The 20,959-nt window shown below is 40.7% G+C and overlaps 3 protein-coding genes across 3 annotated transcripts in view; all 3 read left to right on the forward strand.

Annotated features, from left to right (window-relative positions):
- LOC139927953 (uncharacterized) overlaps positions 1–20,959 on the forward strand; it is a 43,083-nt gene that overhangs the window by 4,806 nt on the left and 17,318 nt on the right. Inside the window, 1 exon segment of the mRNA XM_078285354.1 lies at positions 19,776–20,959. Within this exon segment, the coding sequence (XP_078141480.1) occupies positions 19,776–20,959 (1,184 nt within the window).
- Positions 460–7,933, forward strand: LOC139923139 (GTPase IMAP family member 8-like). The gene is made up of 3 exons (XM_078285125.1): positions 460–1,585; positions 2,637–4,463; positions 7,830–7,933. The coding sequence occupies exons 1-3, from the start codon at positions 568–570 to the stop codon at positions 7,931–7,933; spliced, it is 2,949 nt and encodes a 982-aa protein (XP_078141251.1). The 5' UTR covers positions 460–567.
- On the forward strand, positions 11,948–19,365 carry LOC139929482 (GTPase IMAP family member 5-like). The gene is made up of 3 exons (XM_078285126.1): positions 11,948–11,975; positions 12,575–12,631; positions 18,698–19,365. The coding sequence occupies exons 1-3, from the start codon at positions 11,948–11,950 to the stop codon at positions 19,363–19,365; spliced, it is 753 nt and encodes a 250-aa protein (XP_078141252.1).

Here is a 20,959-nt window from a genome sequence, read left to right on the forward strand (position 1 = left end):
AAAATCTGTAACATGATGTTAAAACCATAAGATATATATAATATGCAAGGAATGTTGCCTCCTTTAAATTAATTTCAAGCCAAAACTCAAGTCAGTCATGTTGACACCTGATGAACTGCACTAGAGCATTGGCAGAAACCACAAATCTTGGTACTCAAAAATGTGAAAACTCATCATGTTATAGAGACAAATGACTGAAAATGATCCATCTAAGTTAGCCAAGTGTAGTGATTTCAACTTAGGAGTGAGTTTAATTCCAAGGGTTTGTAAAACACTGAATCAACATCCATATGTGCTCACTGGGATGTTGGAGATTATTTTTAAGGTTTTTATTTTTCTCTTTGTTTTCTTACAGCATCTACACTCAGGATTGTGCTGTTGGGGAAAAGTGAAAAGAAAAAAATAAAACTTGGTAACTCCATCACAGGAAACACAGCTTTTCATTTCCAAAAACATTCACCAACCAAGCAATGTGTGTCCGCCTGTGGAGAGTGGAAAGGAAAGTCTTTAACAGTCGTGAAAACCCCAGACATCTTCAGTCTACCTGTGGAAACAGTAAGACAAGAGATGAGGAACTGCATGACTCTCTGCTGCCCTGGACCAAATGTACTGTTGCTGTTAGTGAAGCCTTCTGAATTCACAGAGGAGAACAGACTCAGACTGAAGTCCACCCTGAGTTTGTTTGGTCAAGATGCCTTTAAACACTCAGTGGTCATCACCACACATGAGGGAAATCAAACACATTTCTCTGTAAATCAGCTCCTTAAAGAATGTGGAGGAAGACACTGTAGCATGTTAAAAGATGACCTTAAATTGTTAATGGAGAAGATTGAGAACATTGTTCGTGAAAACAATGAAACCTGCCTCACCTACACTGAAGGGACCGATTCCATAACACCAAAGTCTGTGTCTGAACATGCCAACCTACCTTTAAATCTGGTTCTATGTGGGAGGAGAGCAGCAGGGAAGACTTCAGTAGTCAAGGCCATTTTGGGCCAGACGATGCTTGATCCAGCCTCCAAGTCTGCAGAGTGTGTGAAACATCAGGGAGAGGTGTGCGGACGTTGGGTTTCCCTGGTGGAGCTTCCTGCCTTGTCTGGAAAACCTCTGGAGGCAGTGATGAATGAATCACTCTGCTGTCTCTCCCTCTGTGATCCTGAGGGCGTCCATGCCTTTGTCCTGGTCATACCTGTGGGTCCCCTCACTGATGAAGACAAGGGAGAGTTAGTGACCATCCAGAACACTTTCAGCTCTCGAGTCGATGACTTTACCATGATTCTGTTCACTGTGGAGTCAGATCCTACCGCTCCAGCTGTTGTTAACTTTCTAAATGAAAACGAGGATATCCAGCGGCTCTGTCAGAGCTGTGGAGGCCGATTTGTTGTCCTCAACATTAAGGACAAGCAGCAGGTCTCTGAGGTGTTGGAGACTGTGGAAGAAATGAGACTTTCCAATCTTGAATCATGCTGCTACACAACGGAAATATTTGCCCATGCCCAAATAGATAAGGTCATACAACAAGAGAAACGCATCACCATGCAACAGGCTGAACTTGAGGAGTTGAAAAAAAAGAACATGGTCACTCGTAAGTACTTCATTGAGATAATTATTTTTTATTGGCTTTTCTTTGTCATAAATCAGGTTAGTATGTGCCATGGAGGGTCAAGAGAGTATGCAGTTTTTCATTCCAACCAAAACTACACCAGACCTGTGTTTGGAACCAGATACTAACCTACTACATGTACTGCATACTGTACACTCAAGTGACGATTCAGTATACTAAGACCAGTGGACTGTTGAGATTGCGGTATACTCAAACAATACATCATATGACCAGGTCATGCTATAAAACAGCACAGATGAAAATCAAAATTATATATATATATATATTATATATATATAATTTAGAATTTTCTAAATCATTTAGAATTCTATGAGCCTTATTTATTTTGGCTGTATTAGCCTACCTTGTAAGTATCAGCACTGAATACATTGGGGATCATTGCTGTCAGTTTCTGTTTAAATATTTGTCTTGTTTTGCATAGTGCTGTTACACATTCCCCCAACCCGCCCCCCTTTATTAATTTAGCATCAAAACAAATCATCTGGTTAACCCATTCATCAGCTACTAACTCACTACAGTCACAGATAAATCGCCCCTTAATTTTTAACTGTGGCGCTTATCACTTAACACGCTGTGGTCATTGTAACCGCACAAAGACAAATCTGCATGTTGGTGGAGGTCACTGCTCCACATATGCATGAATTTTGCATGAATTTGTCTCATTAGTAAATAATTAGTGTCTAACTAACTAGCCAGTCAAATGGCTGACTGCATGTTATTTGATGTGATGGATCAGAGGCGTTCAGTGAATCAGGGCCTGAGTATGTTAACAATGATTAGTATTCGGATTCGAACACAGGGCCGGTGATTTCACTGATTAGTTCCTCCTCTGGTTGAGGGTTTGCTAATCAGTGAAACCACCTGGTGTAATGTTTGGTTGGAATTAAAACCTGCAGACTCTTGGCCCTCCATGACACACGTTTGCCCACCACGGTTCTACACAGTTCTATACCCTTGAGCTGATACTGTTGCAACTGTCAAAATTTGATGATCAGGTCTTTTGATTTTGCAGGTGATGATGAGAAACAGAGTGAAGAGTGTCTCAGGATGGTGCTGATAGGGAAGACTGGAACTGGAAAGAGCAGTTCAGGAAACACTATTCTGGGCACAAAGGCATTTACAGCCAAATCCAGCCAAACATCTGTCACCAAACGTTGTCAGAAAGCAGAGAGTATAGTGGATGGTCGTCCTGTCATTGTGGTTGACACCCCCGGCCTGTTTGACACAAACTTGTCCCATGAAGAGGTTAATGAGGAGATGGTGAAATGCATCAGTCTTTTGTCCCCGGGACCGCATGTCTTCCTGTTGGTGTTAGAGATTGGCAGACTGACATCAGAGGAGAAGGAGACATTAAAACTAATCAAGGATGGCTTCGGGAAGAATTCTGGAAAGTTCACCATCATTCTTTTCACAAGGGGAGATTCTCTGGAGGAAGAGCAACAGTCCATTGAGAACTACATTGAAAAGGAATGTGATGATTCATTTAAGAATCTGATCGCCGACTGTGGAGGAAGATACCATGTGTTTAATAACTATGATAAAAACAACCGCATGCAAGTCAGTGAGCTGTTGACCAAGGTTGACACAATGGTGAAGAAAAATGGCGGTGGCTGCTACACAACTGAGATGTTCCAAGAGGCAGAGGCAGCCATACAAAAGGAAGTGGAGAAGATTTTGAAGGAGACGGAAGAAAAGATGCAGAGAGAGAAGGAGGAGCTTGAAAGAAAACATGAGGAAGAAATGCAATTGATGAGAAGAAAAATGGAAGAACAGAGATCTGAAACTGAACTAGAGAGAGAGATAAGAGCCAAACAACTGAAGGAAAAGGAAGACTATATTATGAAAGAGCGTGAAGAGAGAAATAAAGAACAGGAAATGAGACAAGAAGAAGACAGGAAGAAGAAGAAACAGGAGGAAATTCAACAACAGGAATGGGAACACAAACTTGGAACATTGAAGAAAAAAATTAAATCAGAATCAAAGGAAAAGAAAAACACTGACAAAATGCTGGAGCAGAGTAGAGAAGAGATGAGTAAAGAACGAGAGGCTTGGGAGAAACAACGAAAAGAATGGTGGGAAAAAAGACATCAGGAAGATGAACAGAGACGAAAGAAGGAGCAAACAAGATTTAAAAAGCTCCAAGAAGAGTACGAGAAGGAAAGGGAAAAAGATGAAAACAAAAGAAAAGAAGAGGATCGAATCAGAAGAGAACAGGAGGAAAAGGAGCAAAAAGAATTAGAGGAAAACTATCAGAAAAACCTGGAGAATATGAAGAAGAAATACGAAGAGGAGGCCAGAAAGCAAGCTGAAGAATTCAATGAATTCAGAGAGAAATATGTCAAGGAATATTCAGCTCTGATGGAAAAGCATGAAAGGGAAATGAAGGATCTGAGGCAAGACCATAAGAAACAAATTGAGGAGCAAGAGGAGAATTATGGCCTCTTAAAGGACCTTTCAGCTCAGAAAGAACAAGATCTGAAGAAAGACATGGATACATTGCAGAAACAACATGATCATTCAACCCAAAATCTGAAGAAAGAGATGGCTACATTGCAGACACAACATGATCATTCAACCCAAAATCTGAAGAAAGACAAGGCTACATTGCAGAAACAACATGATTGTTCAACCCAAAATCTGAAGAAAGAGATGGCTACATTGCAGACACAACATGATCATTCAACCCAAAATCTGAAGAAAGAGATGGATACATTGCAGAAACAACATGATTGTTCAACCCAAAATCTGAAGAAAGAGATGGATACATTGCAGAAACAACATGATTGTTCAACCCAAAATCTGAAGAAAGAGATGGATACATTGCAGAAACAACATGATTGTTCAACCCAAAATCTGAAGAAAGAGATGGATACATTGCAGAAACAACATGATTGTTCAACCCAAAATCTGAAGAAAGAGATGGATACATTGCAGAAACAACATGATTGTTCAACCCAAAATCTGAAGAAAGAGATGGATACATTGCAGAAACAACATGATTGTTCAACCCAAAATCTGAAGAAAGAGATGGATACATTGCAGAAACAACATGATTGTTCAACCCAAAATCTGAAAGGAGAAGTGGATAAATTGCTGGAAAAACATGAACTCTCAACCCAAAACACAAAAAATCTGACAGAAAAAGTGGATAAATCGCAGAAACAACCTGTACCAACCCAAAAAGAAGAAACCCTCAAGGAAAAAATTGATAAATTGGAGGAAATACATGAAGAAGAAATAAAAGCCTGGGAAAAGAAATACAAAGACAAATGCATCATCGCCTGATAATGTTGCCCAGTTCCTGGCTTCTCTGCATTGCAGTTCATCATGATGTTAACACTGTGACATGATTCAACATCATCCATGTCCAGGCTGTGATCAGTAGAGCTGACACCATCTGTTTTGAGTTGACATGTTTTAGGGTTCTCTAGCCCCCCACCCCCAGGGTTTATCTCTTTGCTTAAATGTTCTATCATTGTGCAACTGAACTAAACAGAACTATGCATGAGTGTGGCAGATCGATCAAGGATCAACTTGAATTTGCAATTCGCGCTCAAATCACTTAAGTTACAAATTGACTTCAGACGCGACCTGGACTCTAGATTAGTAACTTTTGAACAGTGAGCGTCTGTAAAAGATTGGCATTGTTGCATTGCATTAAATGTTTTGAGTGTTTTTCTATTAAGGTTACACATGACTGATGTATCTAAACATCACACAGCAGCAGCATGGTTTCAGTATAATAACGTTTAGCATTTGGTTATGATTTTAAATTTTTAAAAAGCTGAAATTACATTGTGTTTTTTTTCCTATACAGGGCACTATAATGTATTAAATGATGTGCACTTGTGGTTCCTACCAATATCTTCATTTAGGTTACATTACCGTTGTATTTAATCAATGCCTGATATATGAATAGTTAAATAAGACATAATGTATTCAGCTGGCAACAACATAACATGGCAGACAAAATTTACTAGACTTGACTTGACCAAACACTAGAGACTTGATTTGGACTTGCTTTAAGTGACTTGTGAGCATCGCTGGCATAAATGAACAAAGACGGTTTATTTTAATCATGAATCTAGTGATTCAAACCAAACCACTTGCTGACTGTGTACTTTTATTTTTTTTATTTTTAAAATTAATTTTAAATAGTTCAATTGTCATGTAGCGCACCTTGAGATTTCACTGTATTTTGAAGTGTGCTATATAAATAAAATTCATTATTATTTTTATAAAGTCAAATCTGTTTCAATTTGCTGGCTTACATCACTGAAAATAATAATTGTTTAAGCTGTAATGTTCAGCCAGTTCTTAGGTGTAAAGTTCAGTCTATCAATAAACAGACAGCAGGTTAGTAAAGCCTGGAAGATCTGCTTGTGACATTTAAAATGATCTTTGTTGCTGTTTGATGTTAAAATATTACAGGATGTAGAGAAAACAATGAAGGACCAAGTTAAAAACAAAATCCTTTACCGGACATCCACCTGTTTTCCCTCTAACATCCCATTCACAAACATTTCAACAAATATTAAATCTAAACAAAATATATCAAAATTGTTCACATCAGAGAAATACAAAAGACTGAAAAAATGACATGAATGATTTAAGAATGCATCAGTATTTCTATACAAATATGAATACAAATATGAATTATATTTTCCAATTGATTATATTAAATCAAATTAAGACAGACATCAACTGAACAGTGAGTCTCATGAATTAAATGTCCTGAGTTTGTCCTTTGGTTCAATTATATGTTTATCATTTTATAAGATTAATATTTGTCATCCTGAGGTTTAACTTTCATTTGCTTTGACTGATGGAGCAGAAAGAAATGTATCAGTAATGTGAATTGATCAAGATAATTTATAATACAACCCTCTGACAGGGTTTGACATGTTGAGTTTTGGCTATAACTCTCTCTGTGCCATGCATCAGGTGAGTGTGTGAATTAATTAGCAGCAGCTGTTAATGAGGTTTAGGTTGGTAGCTGCTGGGTCCTGTGGAAGAAAACTCAAACTTATTCAATCTGCAGGTTGGGAGCAAGGGAACTCAAAATCTGGATGATCACACAGAGTTTTATAGTGCTGAATATTCATGATTATGTTGATAGATGGTCAAAAAGTATAAGGTCATATGAACAAGACTGAACAACCAATGATATTATAGTTGTAGGAGATGAAGAGGTGAGCAGCTTCTTCTACAGACAAGTTATTATTTTGTCAGTGTTTCTATGAGATTTGGGCATTTGCACATTCCAGACTCAGTTTAGTGAGAAACACACAAGATGTCACTTTACACTTTAATCTTATAATAGTGAAGCAGATTCAGCATTCTTGAGTTTTAGGCACTTAAGGTGTAAATATGGGTCAAAGGTTACATGTTATAGAGCATATAGGAATGTTGCTTAGTATAGGAACCTTTCCATTGTTTTAATGTTTTTATCTGTTTCCATGTAATTAGTCTTTCAACAGAAGAAAAAATATATTTTATCAACAAAACGCCCAAGATTTACAATGCACTTGCTTTCATCGCTGTGTATTTACCATGTTTACTGTAGAATAAAACTGAAATGAGACTCCACTCAGTTCCTAACTGCTGTTGTTTCACTTGCAGCATATTGTGCTGTATTCAGTGAACGGTTGGTGTCACAGCAGATAGTTCACATTGGAGTTATTACTTCCCTTTGTAACGTCTGGTCGTGTCTTAGCTTATATTAGCTTTAGTGAAATGCTCCTGATAGCTTGACAGAGCCAGATGACGTCATGATTTGGATTCTCACATGAACCGCTTTATTCAACTAAACTTGTCAACCACACAATGCCTGGTCTCTACGCTCTATATTCTCTAAACACACATGTGTAGATTAATATAGTGCAACACGTCCCAAGTCGGTACTGAAGAGACTTGAAGCTGCTCGTCGGGAGACAGACTGGGAGCAGAGCTCAGTACCTGTTGCTGTGACTCAGTCTCAGTGAAACCAGGAGCGCCACCCGGTGACGTCATCTGGTACTGCAACTAAACGATGTTCCAAAAGCACAGCAGGTTTATTTCTGACTGTTACACCTTACAGGAAGTAGCTGTTACTTTCCTCCTCCTGATGTACAGCACCATGTCCAACAATATAGTCAATATTTTCTCAACACTTTTGGAAGCACGTTCTTCACAGTGATTCTACTGAGTTCTCACGTCACTACAGGTCTGTTACTGCACAGATACTGCAGGATGTTTCCCTGCCTGCCGCCCAATGCATGCTGGGATATAGGCTCCAGCCTCTATGTGGCTCTGAAGAGGAATAAGTAGGTATGTAAATTAATGAATAATAAAGTAAAATATAATATACAATAATATACAATAAAATGAGTTTTATAGACCCGTGATGGTGAAACTGGGTCATTACAGCAGCAAAGAATACAGGTGTAGATTTGAGAATAAAGACTTTAAAAAAAAAACTACTGAGGGTATTTTTTTTTTTTACTACTACTACTAGTAGTAGTAGTACTACTACTTTTTACTTTTTATTTTAATTTTATTTTTTTTACTAAGGGTAGTGAGGGACATGAGAGGGTACTAAGGGACATAAATAAAAATAAAATTAAAGATATAGCACGCCTCTATGATGCTGGTATAATAATAGTAGCCTAATAATAACAATAATAATAGCCTAATAGCTTGAATAATAATTACTGGAATATCCTTACTGGTATCCAGAATTAGAGGTGACAGAGTGAACTGCAGGAGCCAGTGGCGTCAGAGCCAAGATATCTCTAAAACTATAGGCTATATTCATAAAATTAATAGATTGTTAAAACCTTTAAACCTGGGACTGAAGCTGTCTGAGAAAAAAATGCTGTAGGCCTATATGCTTTTACATTTAATCCTTTCAAGTGTTGTCATTTCGGGGCTTTCAGATTCTATCGGGATCCATTTTTACGCCTGCTGACAACTTCAACACGTTAAGTAGACTGTAAGTGGGAAGAAGTATGGGGGGAAATGGATTATTAACATTTGTGTTCTTCTCTCAAAACAAACAAGCTATTATAATGAATAAATATGAGCAATACAAAAAATATAACAGCGAAAAGTAACGCTGCTGCCAACGCTAGAGAGGATTAGTACTGGAGGAAAACTGCAGATAGTGTAAATGTAAATAGTCTCATCAATCCACACACTCTTTACTCTGAGAAACTGAGGAAACACACAGCAGACAGGTTTGACTTTACCTGCACAGGAGAAGGAATGTATTTCTTATATGTATACACATCTGTCTGATGGATCAAGGCTGAAACATTCAAAATCAATACAGTCACACAATGAAACATTTTCCTGCCCAGTATGACTCTCAGCTACTTGGTACAGTTTGGCAAATCATCACCAATAAAATCACACTTGCTGGTTCATTAACACGGGGATAAATACTTCAAAAGATACATTTTACATGTACTTAGAATATGTTAAGAGAGATTTTTCAAACCACAAACACTGGCCAAAAATAGTTTGCACATGCCTGCTTGCCTCTCAAAGATTCTTGAATCATTAGTAAATAACCGGCTCAACACATATCTATCTAGGTATTCTATACTGAGTCACTGCCAATCTGGATTTAGAGCGGAACATAGTACTGTCTCTGCTACTTCGTTAGTCTTAAATTACATTGTGTCCACTGTAGACAATAGAATGCATTGTGCAGTCTTTTTGTCGACCTGTCAAAGGCTTTCGACTGTATTGATCACCCCACGCTCTTAGATAGATTATCAAATATTGGCATGGATCCAACCACCTTGAGGTGGTTTAGCAACTACCTCTCAGACAGACAGCAGTGTATAAAAATGGGCGATGTTAAATCAGAGTTTCTCCCTATGACTAAAGGCGTTCCACAAGGCTCTATTCTGGGTCCAGTCCTCTTCACCATTTCAATTAATAATATAAGTTTGTCCTTCCATACTTGTAATTTACATCTTTATGCAGATGATACTATGTTATACTGCTCGGCTGACTCTATTCAATCAGCCATCGACAATCTGCAGCTCTCTTTCAATGCCCTGCAAAATGCTTTTATAGCCCTTAAATTAGTCTTAAATGCTTAAATGCTAATGAGAGTCCCTCAGTATAAATACCTAGGCATCTGGATTGATGACAAATTTACTTTTAAAACTCATATAGATGAATTAACCCATAAACTGAAGATGCAGCTGAGTTTTTTGTATAGGAACAGGTCTTGCTTCCCTATATTCTGTAGGAAAAAGATTGTGGAAGCAACTTTTCTCTCTGTGCTCAATTATGATGATGCATCTGTTTCCACCCTTGAACCACTAGATGCCGCCTATCTTTCGGCTCTTAGGGTTATTACTGAAGATGTTTATGGTAGGCCTACTCATCACTGTGTCTCGTATCAGAAAGTGGGCTGGCCTTCTCTTTCCGTTAGGCGAGATCATCACCTGTATCTATTCATCTATAAGGGTACACAACCATCTCACTTGTCATCTCTTCTTTGTTGGAAAATGAAACTTATAACACTCATTCTCAGGACTGGCTGATGTTGTATGTTCCCAGAATAAACATTAGTTTATTCTGGGAACATCTAGGTAAGACCGTTTTTATTTATGCTGCACCATTTGTCTGGAATGATTTACAGAGTAGACTGGAACTGAAGGAGCTGGTTCCAGTAGGCCATTTCAGACATCTGGTGAGAGGTTTAATTACTTTTAGATGTGACTATTTTATTTGACATTTTTATGTGAAATGATAATATATATTTTTATCTTGTTTTATTTATTTCTGCTGCATATTTTAATGTTATTGTATATTTCAAAATTTTATTTATTATATATATACATATTTTTTATTATTTTTTATTTTTTATTTTTTTCCCCCTTTTACATTTTATTCCTATTTCTATTGTTTCTGCTTTGAGGTAGGTCTATTACTGATGTATTTGAACTTTTACATTTTCTATTTTATCATGTATTCAGGTCTCACTTGCAAATGAAATCTCGATCTCAATGTGACTTCCTGATTAAATAAAGGTTATATATACTGTATATATAGCCTATACATATTTTTTTGACACGGACGGAAAGACATTTACCTCCTATGTGCTTTTGCCAACAACTGTAATTATATATAAAATATATTTTGTCCTCTCAGTGCATTAAGAATGAATGTTTTTTGTACACATTTGAAACATACATCCATCAATATTGTGAATGAAATGTGAGAAGTGTGTTTTTTATCGTCTGGGTTGAATCTTCTTAACTTTCACTTTCATTTGTTTGGACTGATGGTGCAGTAAGAATTTCAGCTGGTGAGTAAACCCAACCGAAAATAAATACGAACAAATAAAATGAAATGTATCAGTAATATAGACCAAGATAATTGATAATATAACCGTAGGACGCTACATCTTAAAATTGTTCATTTAAATTGATTATTGATAATCGTCAGTTGTGTGTTCAGGATAAGATGGACCAGAATCACAGCTTGTAGCCTATTATCAGAGTAAAACTTCACAAACTAAGCTTAAAGAATATACTGTTTGATTCACACATTATGCTAATATAAATACACTTTACTGTAACAGATGTAGCCTATAATACAAGGTGCGCCATGTTCCGCTATCAAACAATCTGAGAGAAATCTGATGATTTTATTTTAGTCTGAATTATGAGATCAAAGATTCATTCCGTTTATCCTTTGAGTAATCGCTTTAAAATGAAGTCGTTTCTTATCTAGTCTGACGTCATTCATGCCTAAATATTGACAGCTTCGGCATCAACTGTACAGCAGCCATGTCAGGTCTCAGCGGTTAGGCTTTAGGAGTTACATTACATTTTATAACCTGACTTTGGCATCCAGTTTACAGTATATTACAGAGCTGATAATAATAATACATGTTATATATTAACCTGATTTTTTCTATAGCGAAGGTTTGCTGAGAACACATGCTCTATTCGGCCACACCCAGCTGCACACTCAGTTACACACACACACACACACACACACACACACATGGTGGCAGCAAGGTGGTGTTGAAAAACAGAAAACATGCTCAGTTAACTTTCCCTGACAAATATGTTTAGAAAATATATGTATTTAGCAATTTACATGTTTTTGTTCACACAATGACTTTTGAAAGGTTTTGTTGTGCTGCAGAATAATTTATAATTAATAATACAGTAAATATTAATGGGGATTAAGTGTGTAGGTCAGACAGGGAGGGAGACAGAGAGTTTATAGTTCCCTTATTTTGTCTTCTTGTGTTTTAAGGTTCTCCTCCAGCTGAATTTCTCTCTGGTGGGTTTCCAGTAGAGTGGCATTATGGCAGAGTCACCCACTGCAGCATGTGGTGAGTCCAGTCAGACTTAATATCAGAAATATGCACTAACTGTAAATTATTTTCTTCTATTTCATTCATGTTGCTTGATAAAATAGTAACTTCTGTTTAGCTTAAGACAAAGGCTTTTTGTTTGTTTTGATGGTTTGTTTTTTTCTATTTAAAATGTCTGGCTTTATAAAATCACACCAACACTGTAAAATAATTCCTAAATGATTAATATCCTGCACATATACACATTTAACTTTTGTTGACTAATATACAGCTCTATACTTTGCTGCTGCAGTGACCCAGTTTCTCCTCTGGATCAATAAAATTCATCTTAATTTTTCCACCATTTTAGCTTGTCTTGTCATTCCAGTGGTGTAAAGCCTTTAGAATTCCACTTGGTGGCGACAAAAACTTTAAATGATCTGGATACAAAATAGTGGAAATCTTCTGAAAACCAATGCTTGCTAGATAATAGTGGGAGGTGCAGCAAATGGGGGACATCAACAAACATTTACAAATTATGTAATTGTTATTTTCATAAGCAGGTTAATTGCACATTATATGAGCAACTTCTCAGTCTAAAAGAATTTTGTCTGAAATTGTATTCTGTAATCTTACAGAAGGAGAGGATCTGAAACCCCTGAAGCGCAGCAGCTATGAATTACCACCACCTCGCAGTGAGTTAAACTGAACGTGAACTGGGGTTTCATACAATCTAAGTTTCCAACATTTCATATTAGGTTGCACAAACTATAATATTTAATAAAGTAATTAAGCCCCTTGTCAGGAAAAGCAACTAGGACCCAAGAGCAGGAGCAGAGACAAGTAGTGGGACTGAACAATGCTGATTTATTACAGCAAGCAGGCAGGCAGGTACAGAATTCAGAGAGACAGACTTACTTTCTATACTGGCAACAGATAAGCAGCTATGTAAAACAAGGCAGACTCGAATTGCAAGCACTGACTAACTGGGGCGACAGGTATATATGCAGGGGAGTGATGAGGATCAGGTGTGGAGACTGATGAGAGAAGAATGGAAACAGGTCTGCAGGTGGAGATCAGGCTGGTAGTTGAAGTCCAGTTTGGTGCCCTCTGGTCCCTGATGAGCTGAGGATCGAGGATGTCCCAGGCAGGAACCCAGCTGCATTCTTCTGGGCCATATATCCCTCCCAGTCCACCAGGTACTGGAGTCCCCTGGCCTGGCGTCAGACACCCAGCAGCTTGCGGACCGAGCAGGCAGCCGAACCATCAACAATCCTGGGCGGAGGAGGAGGAGGAACCAGGGGTGACCGGTGAACAGGTTTCACTCGGGAGACATGGAAAGCAGGATGAATGCGCATGGTGTGGGGTAACTTAAAGGATAAGACCGGTGTTTTTTAATGCATTGCTTACCGTCAACAAATCCTATGAAAATAACAAAATCAGCAATGATTTTGTTTTGCCAGCAAGTCTCGTCCATGTAGCCGGTGCCCAATGAAGCCATGTCCCAGCAGCCATAGAACTCCATTGTATTAAAAAAACTATTAAAAACCCGTCACAGAGCCATGCTGCTGCTCTGCAGCATATTTCATCATCACGATGCACCGGGCCGGCCAACTTTTTCCTCAAACAACTTAATAAGCCGACCGTAAACACGTTTTCCATCTCAGGAAAGTAGTTCTGTAGCACCGAAAATAGTCCCCGGCGTAATGAAGAATTTGTTCCCATTTGAATTTGATTTGGTAATAACTACAACAGTCTGACTTTTCGTGGTAACAGTTAGCGATTTTTAAAATTGAAACTATGTCTTTGTGAGCTGTATTTCAAGGTTTTTAGCTTACAATTGGAGCCAATTACTTCCGGGTTGAAGGCTAAAAATGGTACATGGGAAGTCAGAAAGTAACGAGAGTAGAGCAAACGCATTGTTGATTTTGTTATTTTCATAGGATTTGTTGACGGTAAGCAATGCATTAAAAAACACCGGCCTTATCCTTTAAGGTGGACAGCAGACCGGCTGATGATTTTAGAAATGGGAAAAGGACCAATGAACTTAGGGGCTAACTTGTGGGACAAGACTCTGAGAGGAACATCACAAGTGGACAACCAAACCCTCTGACCTGGAAAGTATCTAGGCGCAGGGATGCGGTGGCGATGAGCTTGGCGCTCGTACCTGGCAGAAGAGCGGAGCAGTGCAGCGGGCTTTCCTCCAGGTGACTCGGCACCAACAGACGAAGGCTTGAGCAGAAGGAACAGAAACTTCTTACTTGTACTGGGAATAGAGGTGGTTGAAAACCATGGGAGCACTGAAAAGGTGACAGACCTGTGGACGATGATGGAGGAGTGTTGTGGGCATATTCTACCCAGACTAATTTACTGCTCCAAGCTGTTGGATTGGAGGGGACCAGACATCGCAGGGAAGTTTCCAGGTCCTGGTTGACTCTGTCTGGCCATTGATCTGGGGGTGGAATCCAGAGTAGTGGCACCGATGAGTTGACAGAATGCTTTCCAGAACTGGGAGATGAACTGGAGACCACAATATGAAACAATGTCTTTAGGGAGACCATGATGACAGAAAACATGTTGTATGACTGTTACGGCCCCAATGAATAGTTCGTTTTCAGGAGGCCAATAACATAAACTGAGACAGGTTTGAGAAAAAAAGACCAAAAATGTTTATTTATAATACACAAAAAAACAAACCTAGGAAAACAAAAGGGTCAGACGGGCCGGCCAAACTCATCAAAAGGAAGGGGAGCTCCTCGGGCCAACCACGCAGTGGGCCGTTGGACACAGAGGGCTCACCCTTAAGCTACCAAAACTAAGGAGGGAAACTAAACTACCAAAATAAAGCCACAAAAACTGAACTACCGGACCCATCTTTCCCAAACCAAGGTTAAAGGAAAGAAATAAATCCCCAACCTATGGAGGAAAAAACATAAGTCAAAAACAACCAGGGCACCACATGGCTGCTGCTGTCAGGAGGAGAGAGGGCTACTGAATGAGCCCTTGGCCCTATTTATAAGGTGATCGTCAGGCCAGACCGGGAGCAGCTGAGTAGAGCAGAGCAGGAGCAGCTGAGTGGAGCAGAGCAGAAAAGGTTAACACAACACAGGCACCAATAGGGGGAGCGCATAACAATGACCAGCTGAGCAGTTTCCTTGGCTGTGGGCAGTTTGGGCAATGCGACAAAATGGGCATACTCGGAGAAGCGATCAACTATAGTGAGAATAGTGGTGTTACCATTGGAGGGAGGTAGTCCAGCAACAAAGTCGAGGGATATGTGGGACCAGGGTTTGCGAGGAACCAGAAGAGGCTGAAGTGGGACAGGCGGAAACAAACGACTGGGCATCATCCAGCATGGAGGGCCACCAGAAATGCTGCTGTAGGAGAACCAAGGTTCAACAAGTGCCAGGGTGACAGGCCAGATTTGAAGAGTGAGCCCACTGGAGCACCCTGGAATGAACAGAATCAGGAACAAAGACGATTGGGAGGCCCGTTATCTGGGTCTGGATGGTAGCATAGAGCACCCTGGACCTCAGCTTCAACTCCCCAGGTTAGGGCTACCACCACGCAGGAGTCTGGCAAGATGGTTTCAGGTTACTGCGTAGCAGAATCAGGAGAGAACTGGCAGGATAGTGCATCAGGCTTTGTATTACGGGAGCCAGGACGATAAGACAGAAAGAAATTAAAACGATTGAAAAACAGAGCCCACCAGGCTTGACGAGAGTTCAGTCTATTGGCACCACAGATGTATTCATGGTTCTTGTGGTTGGTTAGCACTTGGAAGGGATGAGCAACCAACGCCTCCATTCCTCCAGGGCAAGCTTGACGGTGAGCTCCCGGTTGCCAGTGTCATAGTTGCGTTCTGTAGGGGTAAGTTTATGGGAGAAGTAGGCACATGGGTGGTGCTTTTGGTCTTTGGTGTTACGCTGTGAGAGCACAGCTCCAACTCCTGTATCGGAAGCATCAACTTCTACCACGAAGGGGAGAGCAGGATCGGGATGAACCAGGATCAGAGCAGAGGAGAATCATCACTTCCACAAAAGCTTCCTCGACGTCAGGGGTCCAAGCTGACGTTGAAAACCTGGAAGTGAGAGCTGTGAGGGGAGTGGCTAGGGAGCTGTAATTCCTAATGAACCTGTGATAAAAGTTGGAAAAACTCAAAAAACGCTGGAGCCGTTTCAGTGTAGTGGGTCTAGGCCAGTCCAGGACTGCTTTTACCTTGTCAGGGTCCATTTGGATGTTACCAGCAGAGACAATGTAACCGAGGAAGGGAACTGAGGATGTGTGAAAATCACATTTCTCCAACTTTACAAACAACTGGTTCTCCAGGAGGCGTTTCAGGACTTGGCAGACATGTTGGACGTGTTCTTGAAGATTGCAGGAAAAGATGAGGATGTCATCTAAATAAACAAAAACAAACCAGTTAAGCATGTCTCTGAGCACATGCTTGACTAGGGCCTGGAAGACGGCAGTGGCGTTAGTAAGGCCGAATGGCATAATTAGATACTCATAGTGGCCAATGGGGGTATTGAAGGCCATCTTCCATTCATCTCCTTCCCTTATTCTCACCAGGTGGTAGGCATTACGAAGATCCAGTTTAGTGAAAACAGTGGCCCCCTGGAGAAGTTCAAAGGCAGAGGAGATGAGGGGTAAGGGGTATCTATTCTTAACAGTTATGTCATTGAGACCCCGGAAGTCAATGCAAGGATGTAGAGATTTGTCCTTCTTGTCCACGAAGAAGAACCCAGCTCCAGCAGGTGAGGAGGATGGTCGAATGATGCCAGAGGCAAGAGACTCACTGACGTACTTCTCCATGGCTTTAGTTTCCGGACCAGTCAGAGAGTACAGGCGGCCACGAGGAGGCGAGGTACCAGGCAGCAGATCAATGGCACAGTCATAAGGACGATGGGGAGGAAGACTGGTTGCCCAACTCTTGTTGAATAACTCCTTAAGGTTCATGTATTCTGGAGGGACTTTAGCCAAGTCAGGGTAGTTCTCAGGTGTAGGAGAACCGGAGAGGTCACATGGCTGAGCTGACGAGAGACAGAGTGACAGAACGGGCTCCAGCCTGTAATAGAGCTGTTGGACCAGTTTATAGTGGGGTTGTGTTTGTGAAGCCAGGATTGGCCTAATATGACAGGAACGTATGGACAGTTGATCAGGTTTAGTTGGATGTTTTCACTGTGGTTACCTGATATGCAGAGCTCTAGGGGAACAGTGGAGAGGGAAACCATACCGATGGCCCGACCATCCAGAGCGTTGGCTTCTCGTGGTGTCTGCACAGGGGACGTAGGAATATTCAGTTGGTGAACAAGAGAGGAATTAATGAAATTACTGTCTGCACAAGAGTCAATAAGCACTTTAACAGGATTAATCTGATTATTCAGGCAGAGTGTAGCAAGCATGAGATTGGAAGGATGGGGAGAGGCTTTAATAGGACTCACCAGTAGTCTTGTCTTTTAACGGACACTGAGCCAGGAAGTGACCAGGTTGACCACAATACAAACAACAGTTGTAACGGATATGTCGCTGCCTTTCAGTAGGACTCAATTTGGTATGACCAAGTTGCATGGGCTCTGCCTCTGTGTTCTCTGGGGCAATGGACTGAGAAGTGATGGAAGGATGGAGGACTGATGATTGTCCTTGGCGGGTGGAACTTTCATCTCTGTGAGGTGAGGGGCTGGACCGGAGGGAGGGTTTGCATCTCTCCCTGAGTTGGTTGTCGATACGTATGACCATGGCAATCAGGGCAGCTAAGTCCTCAGGTAATTGATGCTCATGATGACCGATGGCTGCTCCTTGATATTGTAGGGCGCTTTGGATGGCGTCAGCTTCTGCTGGGACTGTCATGGCTTGCAGTTCTGTCAGGAAAAGCAACTAGGACCCAAGAGCAGAAGCAGAGACAGGTAGTAGGACTGAACAATGCTGATTTATTACAGCAAGCAGGCAGGCAGGCAGACAGGTACAGAATTCAGATAGGCAGACTTACTTTCTATACTAGCAACAACAGATAAGCAGCTATGTAAAATGAGGCAGACTCAAATTGCAAGCACTAACTAACTGGGGCGACAGGTATATATGCAGGGGAGTGATGAGGATCAGGTGTGGAGACTGAGAGAAGAATGGAAACAGGTATGCAGGTGGAGATCAGGCTGGTAGTTGAAGTCCAGTTTGGTGCCCTCTGGTGGATTGAACTGGAGTTGTGACACCCCTACCTTATGTGGTAGGAACTCTACAAATAACTTTGTCATCACAAGTTTACATTTTCTGTCATTTAAAGATTAACAAGATCAAAGGTAAGTTTACAAGATCTAAATGAGGTTTTCTCCATGTTCACCTCTAAAAAAAACTGGCTTTGGATTCCCTCCCTGGTCATCAGCCCAAATACAGTTAAATTAGGTTAAAATCTTGAAGAAATAGAGAAAAAGAAATGGGATCCAAGGCTCTCTTCTCATGCAAAAAAATTAAAAAGCCTTTATTATAATGGCTGATGCATGACATAAACATTAAAAACCTGGACCATGTTTTTTTGGCACCAGGTTGAGAAGAATGCCTTGGATCTGCTTTTTTCCATTTCTTCATGTTGTTAATCCTGACACCCCATTTCCAAAGAACCCTCTCCATACTCGATTGAAGCCATGGCAGTGTTCCTCCTCTCGGATTCTTAGGTTAAAATCTTGTTGGGTTTATTGTCTCCTTGGTTAAGTCTGCTCTTGGTTGCCTTTTATAATTCAGTGTTTTCATTTTTGTTTTCATTTCAGTGTCTGAGCTGAGGGTCGTGCTGCTGGGGAACAGCTGGTCTAAGAAGAGGGCAGTAGGGAACCTCATACTGGGAAAGACTGTGTTCAACACTCAGAAAGCACCTGTCCACTGTGTGAGAGAGAGTGGCCGGTTGAAAGAGAGAAAAATAGTGGTCATCAACACCCCAGATCTGCTGCTTCCCAACATCTCCCAAGACAAACTGACAAAGCATGTAGAAAGCTGTGTGAGACTTTCTGCCCCTGGACCTCATGTATTCCTGCTGGTTCTACAGCCTGAAGACTTCACTCAGGAACAGAAACTGAGGTTACACAAAGTCCTTGAAACCTTCAGTGAGCGCTCATTTGATCATTCACTGGTATTGATATCAACACCCAGAGAGGAGAGTTCAGGTGTCCTGAAAACCTATATGCAATACCCAGCCTTACAGGACATGATCAGAAAATGTAGATACAGGTACTTGAAGCAGAAGCACCTTGAACTCCCAGAACTGTTAACACGTCTGGGACAAGTTGCAAAGGAGAACAACGGAGAGCATGTGAACTGTGATGTATCTAAAGATGCAACTATTGGTTTAACTAGTGATCATCTAAGAATAGAAGAAAGAGAAGAAGCCCCTGTTAACTTGGATCTTGCTAGATCTGTTGGTAAGTGCAGGAAAACATTTTGACGGTGTGATGAGTTGATGATTTGTTAATTAGCACAAATGACTCTATGGTAATGTACTGACTATTATCCTTTACACTACTGATGGTATATTTTTTTACAGGGCTGAAATCTGTCATGGAAAATAACCCTTCCTACCAGTGTAAGTAAATCAAAAGTGTTTATTATCCAGCTAGATATCTGTAATATGATGTTGAAAAACTATAGGTTAAATGTTTCCTCCTTTAAATTAATTTCAAGCCAAAAGTAAATGTCTGTAGTTACTGTACAGCCGTAAACAAAGAAATTTCTCATCAATGTCCCCAACTTTCTTTACTAAATTAATGTATGATTGAATGTGATAAATGGATAGAGGCTGTTGAGAGTGGGCTCATTGGAAATTCATTTTTCATGTTTTTTTTTGTTATTTTACAGCATCTGCACTCAGGATTGTGCTGTTTGGAAAAAGTCAGGACAAAAAGATAACACTAGGTAACTTCATCATGGGAGAAAAAGCTTTTCATTTTAATAGATTCTTCTCAACCAAGGAATGTGTGGCCGCCTGTGGAGAGTGGAATGGAAAGTCTTTAACAGTCGTGAAAACCCCAGACATCTTCAGTCTACCTGTGGAAACAGTGAGACAAGAGATGAGGAACTGCATGGCTCTCTGCTGCCCTGGACCAAATGTACTGTTGCTGTTAGTGAAGCCTTCTGAATTCACAGAGGAGAAGAGACTGACACTGAAGTTCATCCTGAGTTTGTTTGGTCAAGATGCCTTTAAAAACTCAATGGTCATCACCACACATGAGGGAAATCAAACACATTTCTCTGTAAATCAGCTCCTTAAAGAATGTGGAGGAAGACACTGTAGCATGTTAAAAGATGACCTTAAATTGTTAATGGAGAAGATTGAGAACATTGTTCGTGAAAACAATGAAACCTGCCTCACCTACACTGAAGGGACCGATTCCATAACACCAAAGTCTGTGTCTGAACATGCCAACCTACCTTTAAATCTGGTTCTATGTGGGAGGAGAGCAGCAGGGAAGACTTCAGTAGTCAAGGCCATTTTGGGCCAGACGATGCTTGATCCAGCCTCCAAGTCTGCAGAGTGTGTGAAACATCAGGGAGAGGTGTGCAGACGTTGGGTTTCCCTGGTGGAGCTTCCTGCCTTGTCTGGAAACTCTCAGGAGGCAGTGATGAATGAATCACTCAGGTGTCTCTCCCTCTGTGATCCTGAGGGCGTCCATGCCTTCGTCCTGGTCATACCTGTGGGTCCCCTCACTGATGAAGACAAGGGAGAGTTAGTGACCATCCAGAACACTTTCAGCTCTCGAGTCAATGACTTTACCATGATTCTGTTCCCTGTGGAGTCAGATCCTACCGCTCCAGCTGTTGTTAACTTTCTAAAGGAAAACAAGGATATCAAGGAGCTCTGTCAGAGCTGTGGAGGCCGATTTGTTGTCCTCAACATTAAGGACAAGCAGCAGGTCTCTGAGGTGTTGGAGACTGTGGAAAAGATGAGAGCTGCAGGATCCAGATGCTTCACAATGGAGATGTTTGCCAAGGCACAGATGGATAAGGTTATAGAGCAAGAGAGCACTAATTCAAGACTGCAC

Source organism: Centroberyx gerrardi, chromosome 8 (genome assembly GCF_048128805.1).
Source record: "Centroberyx gerrardi isolate f3 chromosome 8, fCenGer3.hap1.cur.20231027, whole genome shotgun sequence".
Classification (NCBI taxonomy): domain Eukaryota; kingdom Metazoa; phylum Chordata; class Actinopteri; order Beryciformes; family Berycidae; genus Centroberyx; species Centroberyx gerrardi.

Coding starts and splice junctions, on each gene's coding strand:
- LOC139923139 (XM_078285125.1), top strand. CDS start 568: ATGAGGAACTGCATGACTCTCTGCTGCCCTGGACCAAATGTACTGTTG. Junction 1,586..2,636: donor AAAAAAGAACATGGTCACTC/GTAAGTACTTCA, acceptor TTGATTTTGCAG/GTGATGATGAGAAACAGAGT. Junction 4,464..7,829: donor ATTGCAGAAACAACATGATT/GTTCAACCCAAA, acceptor ACGTCACTACAG/GTCTGTTACTGCACAGATAC.
- LOC139929482 (XM_078285126.1), top strand. CDS start 11,948: ATGGCAGAGTCACCCACTGCAGCATGTG. Junction 11,976..12,574: donor GTCACCCACTGCAGCATGTG/GTGAGTCCAGTC, acceptor GTAATCTTACAG/AAGGAGAGGATCTGAAACCC. Junction 12,632..18,697: donor TGAATTACCACCACCTCGCA/GTGAGTTAAACT, acceptor TTTTCATTTCAG/TGTCTGAGCTGAGGGTCGTG.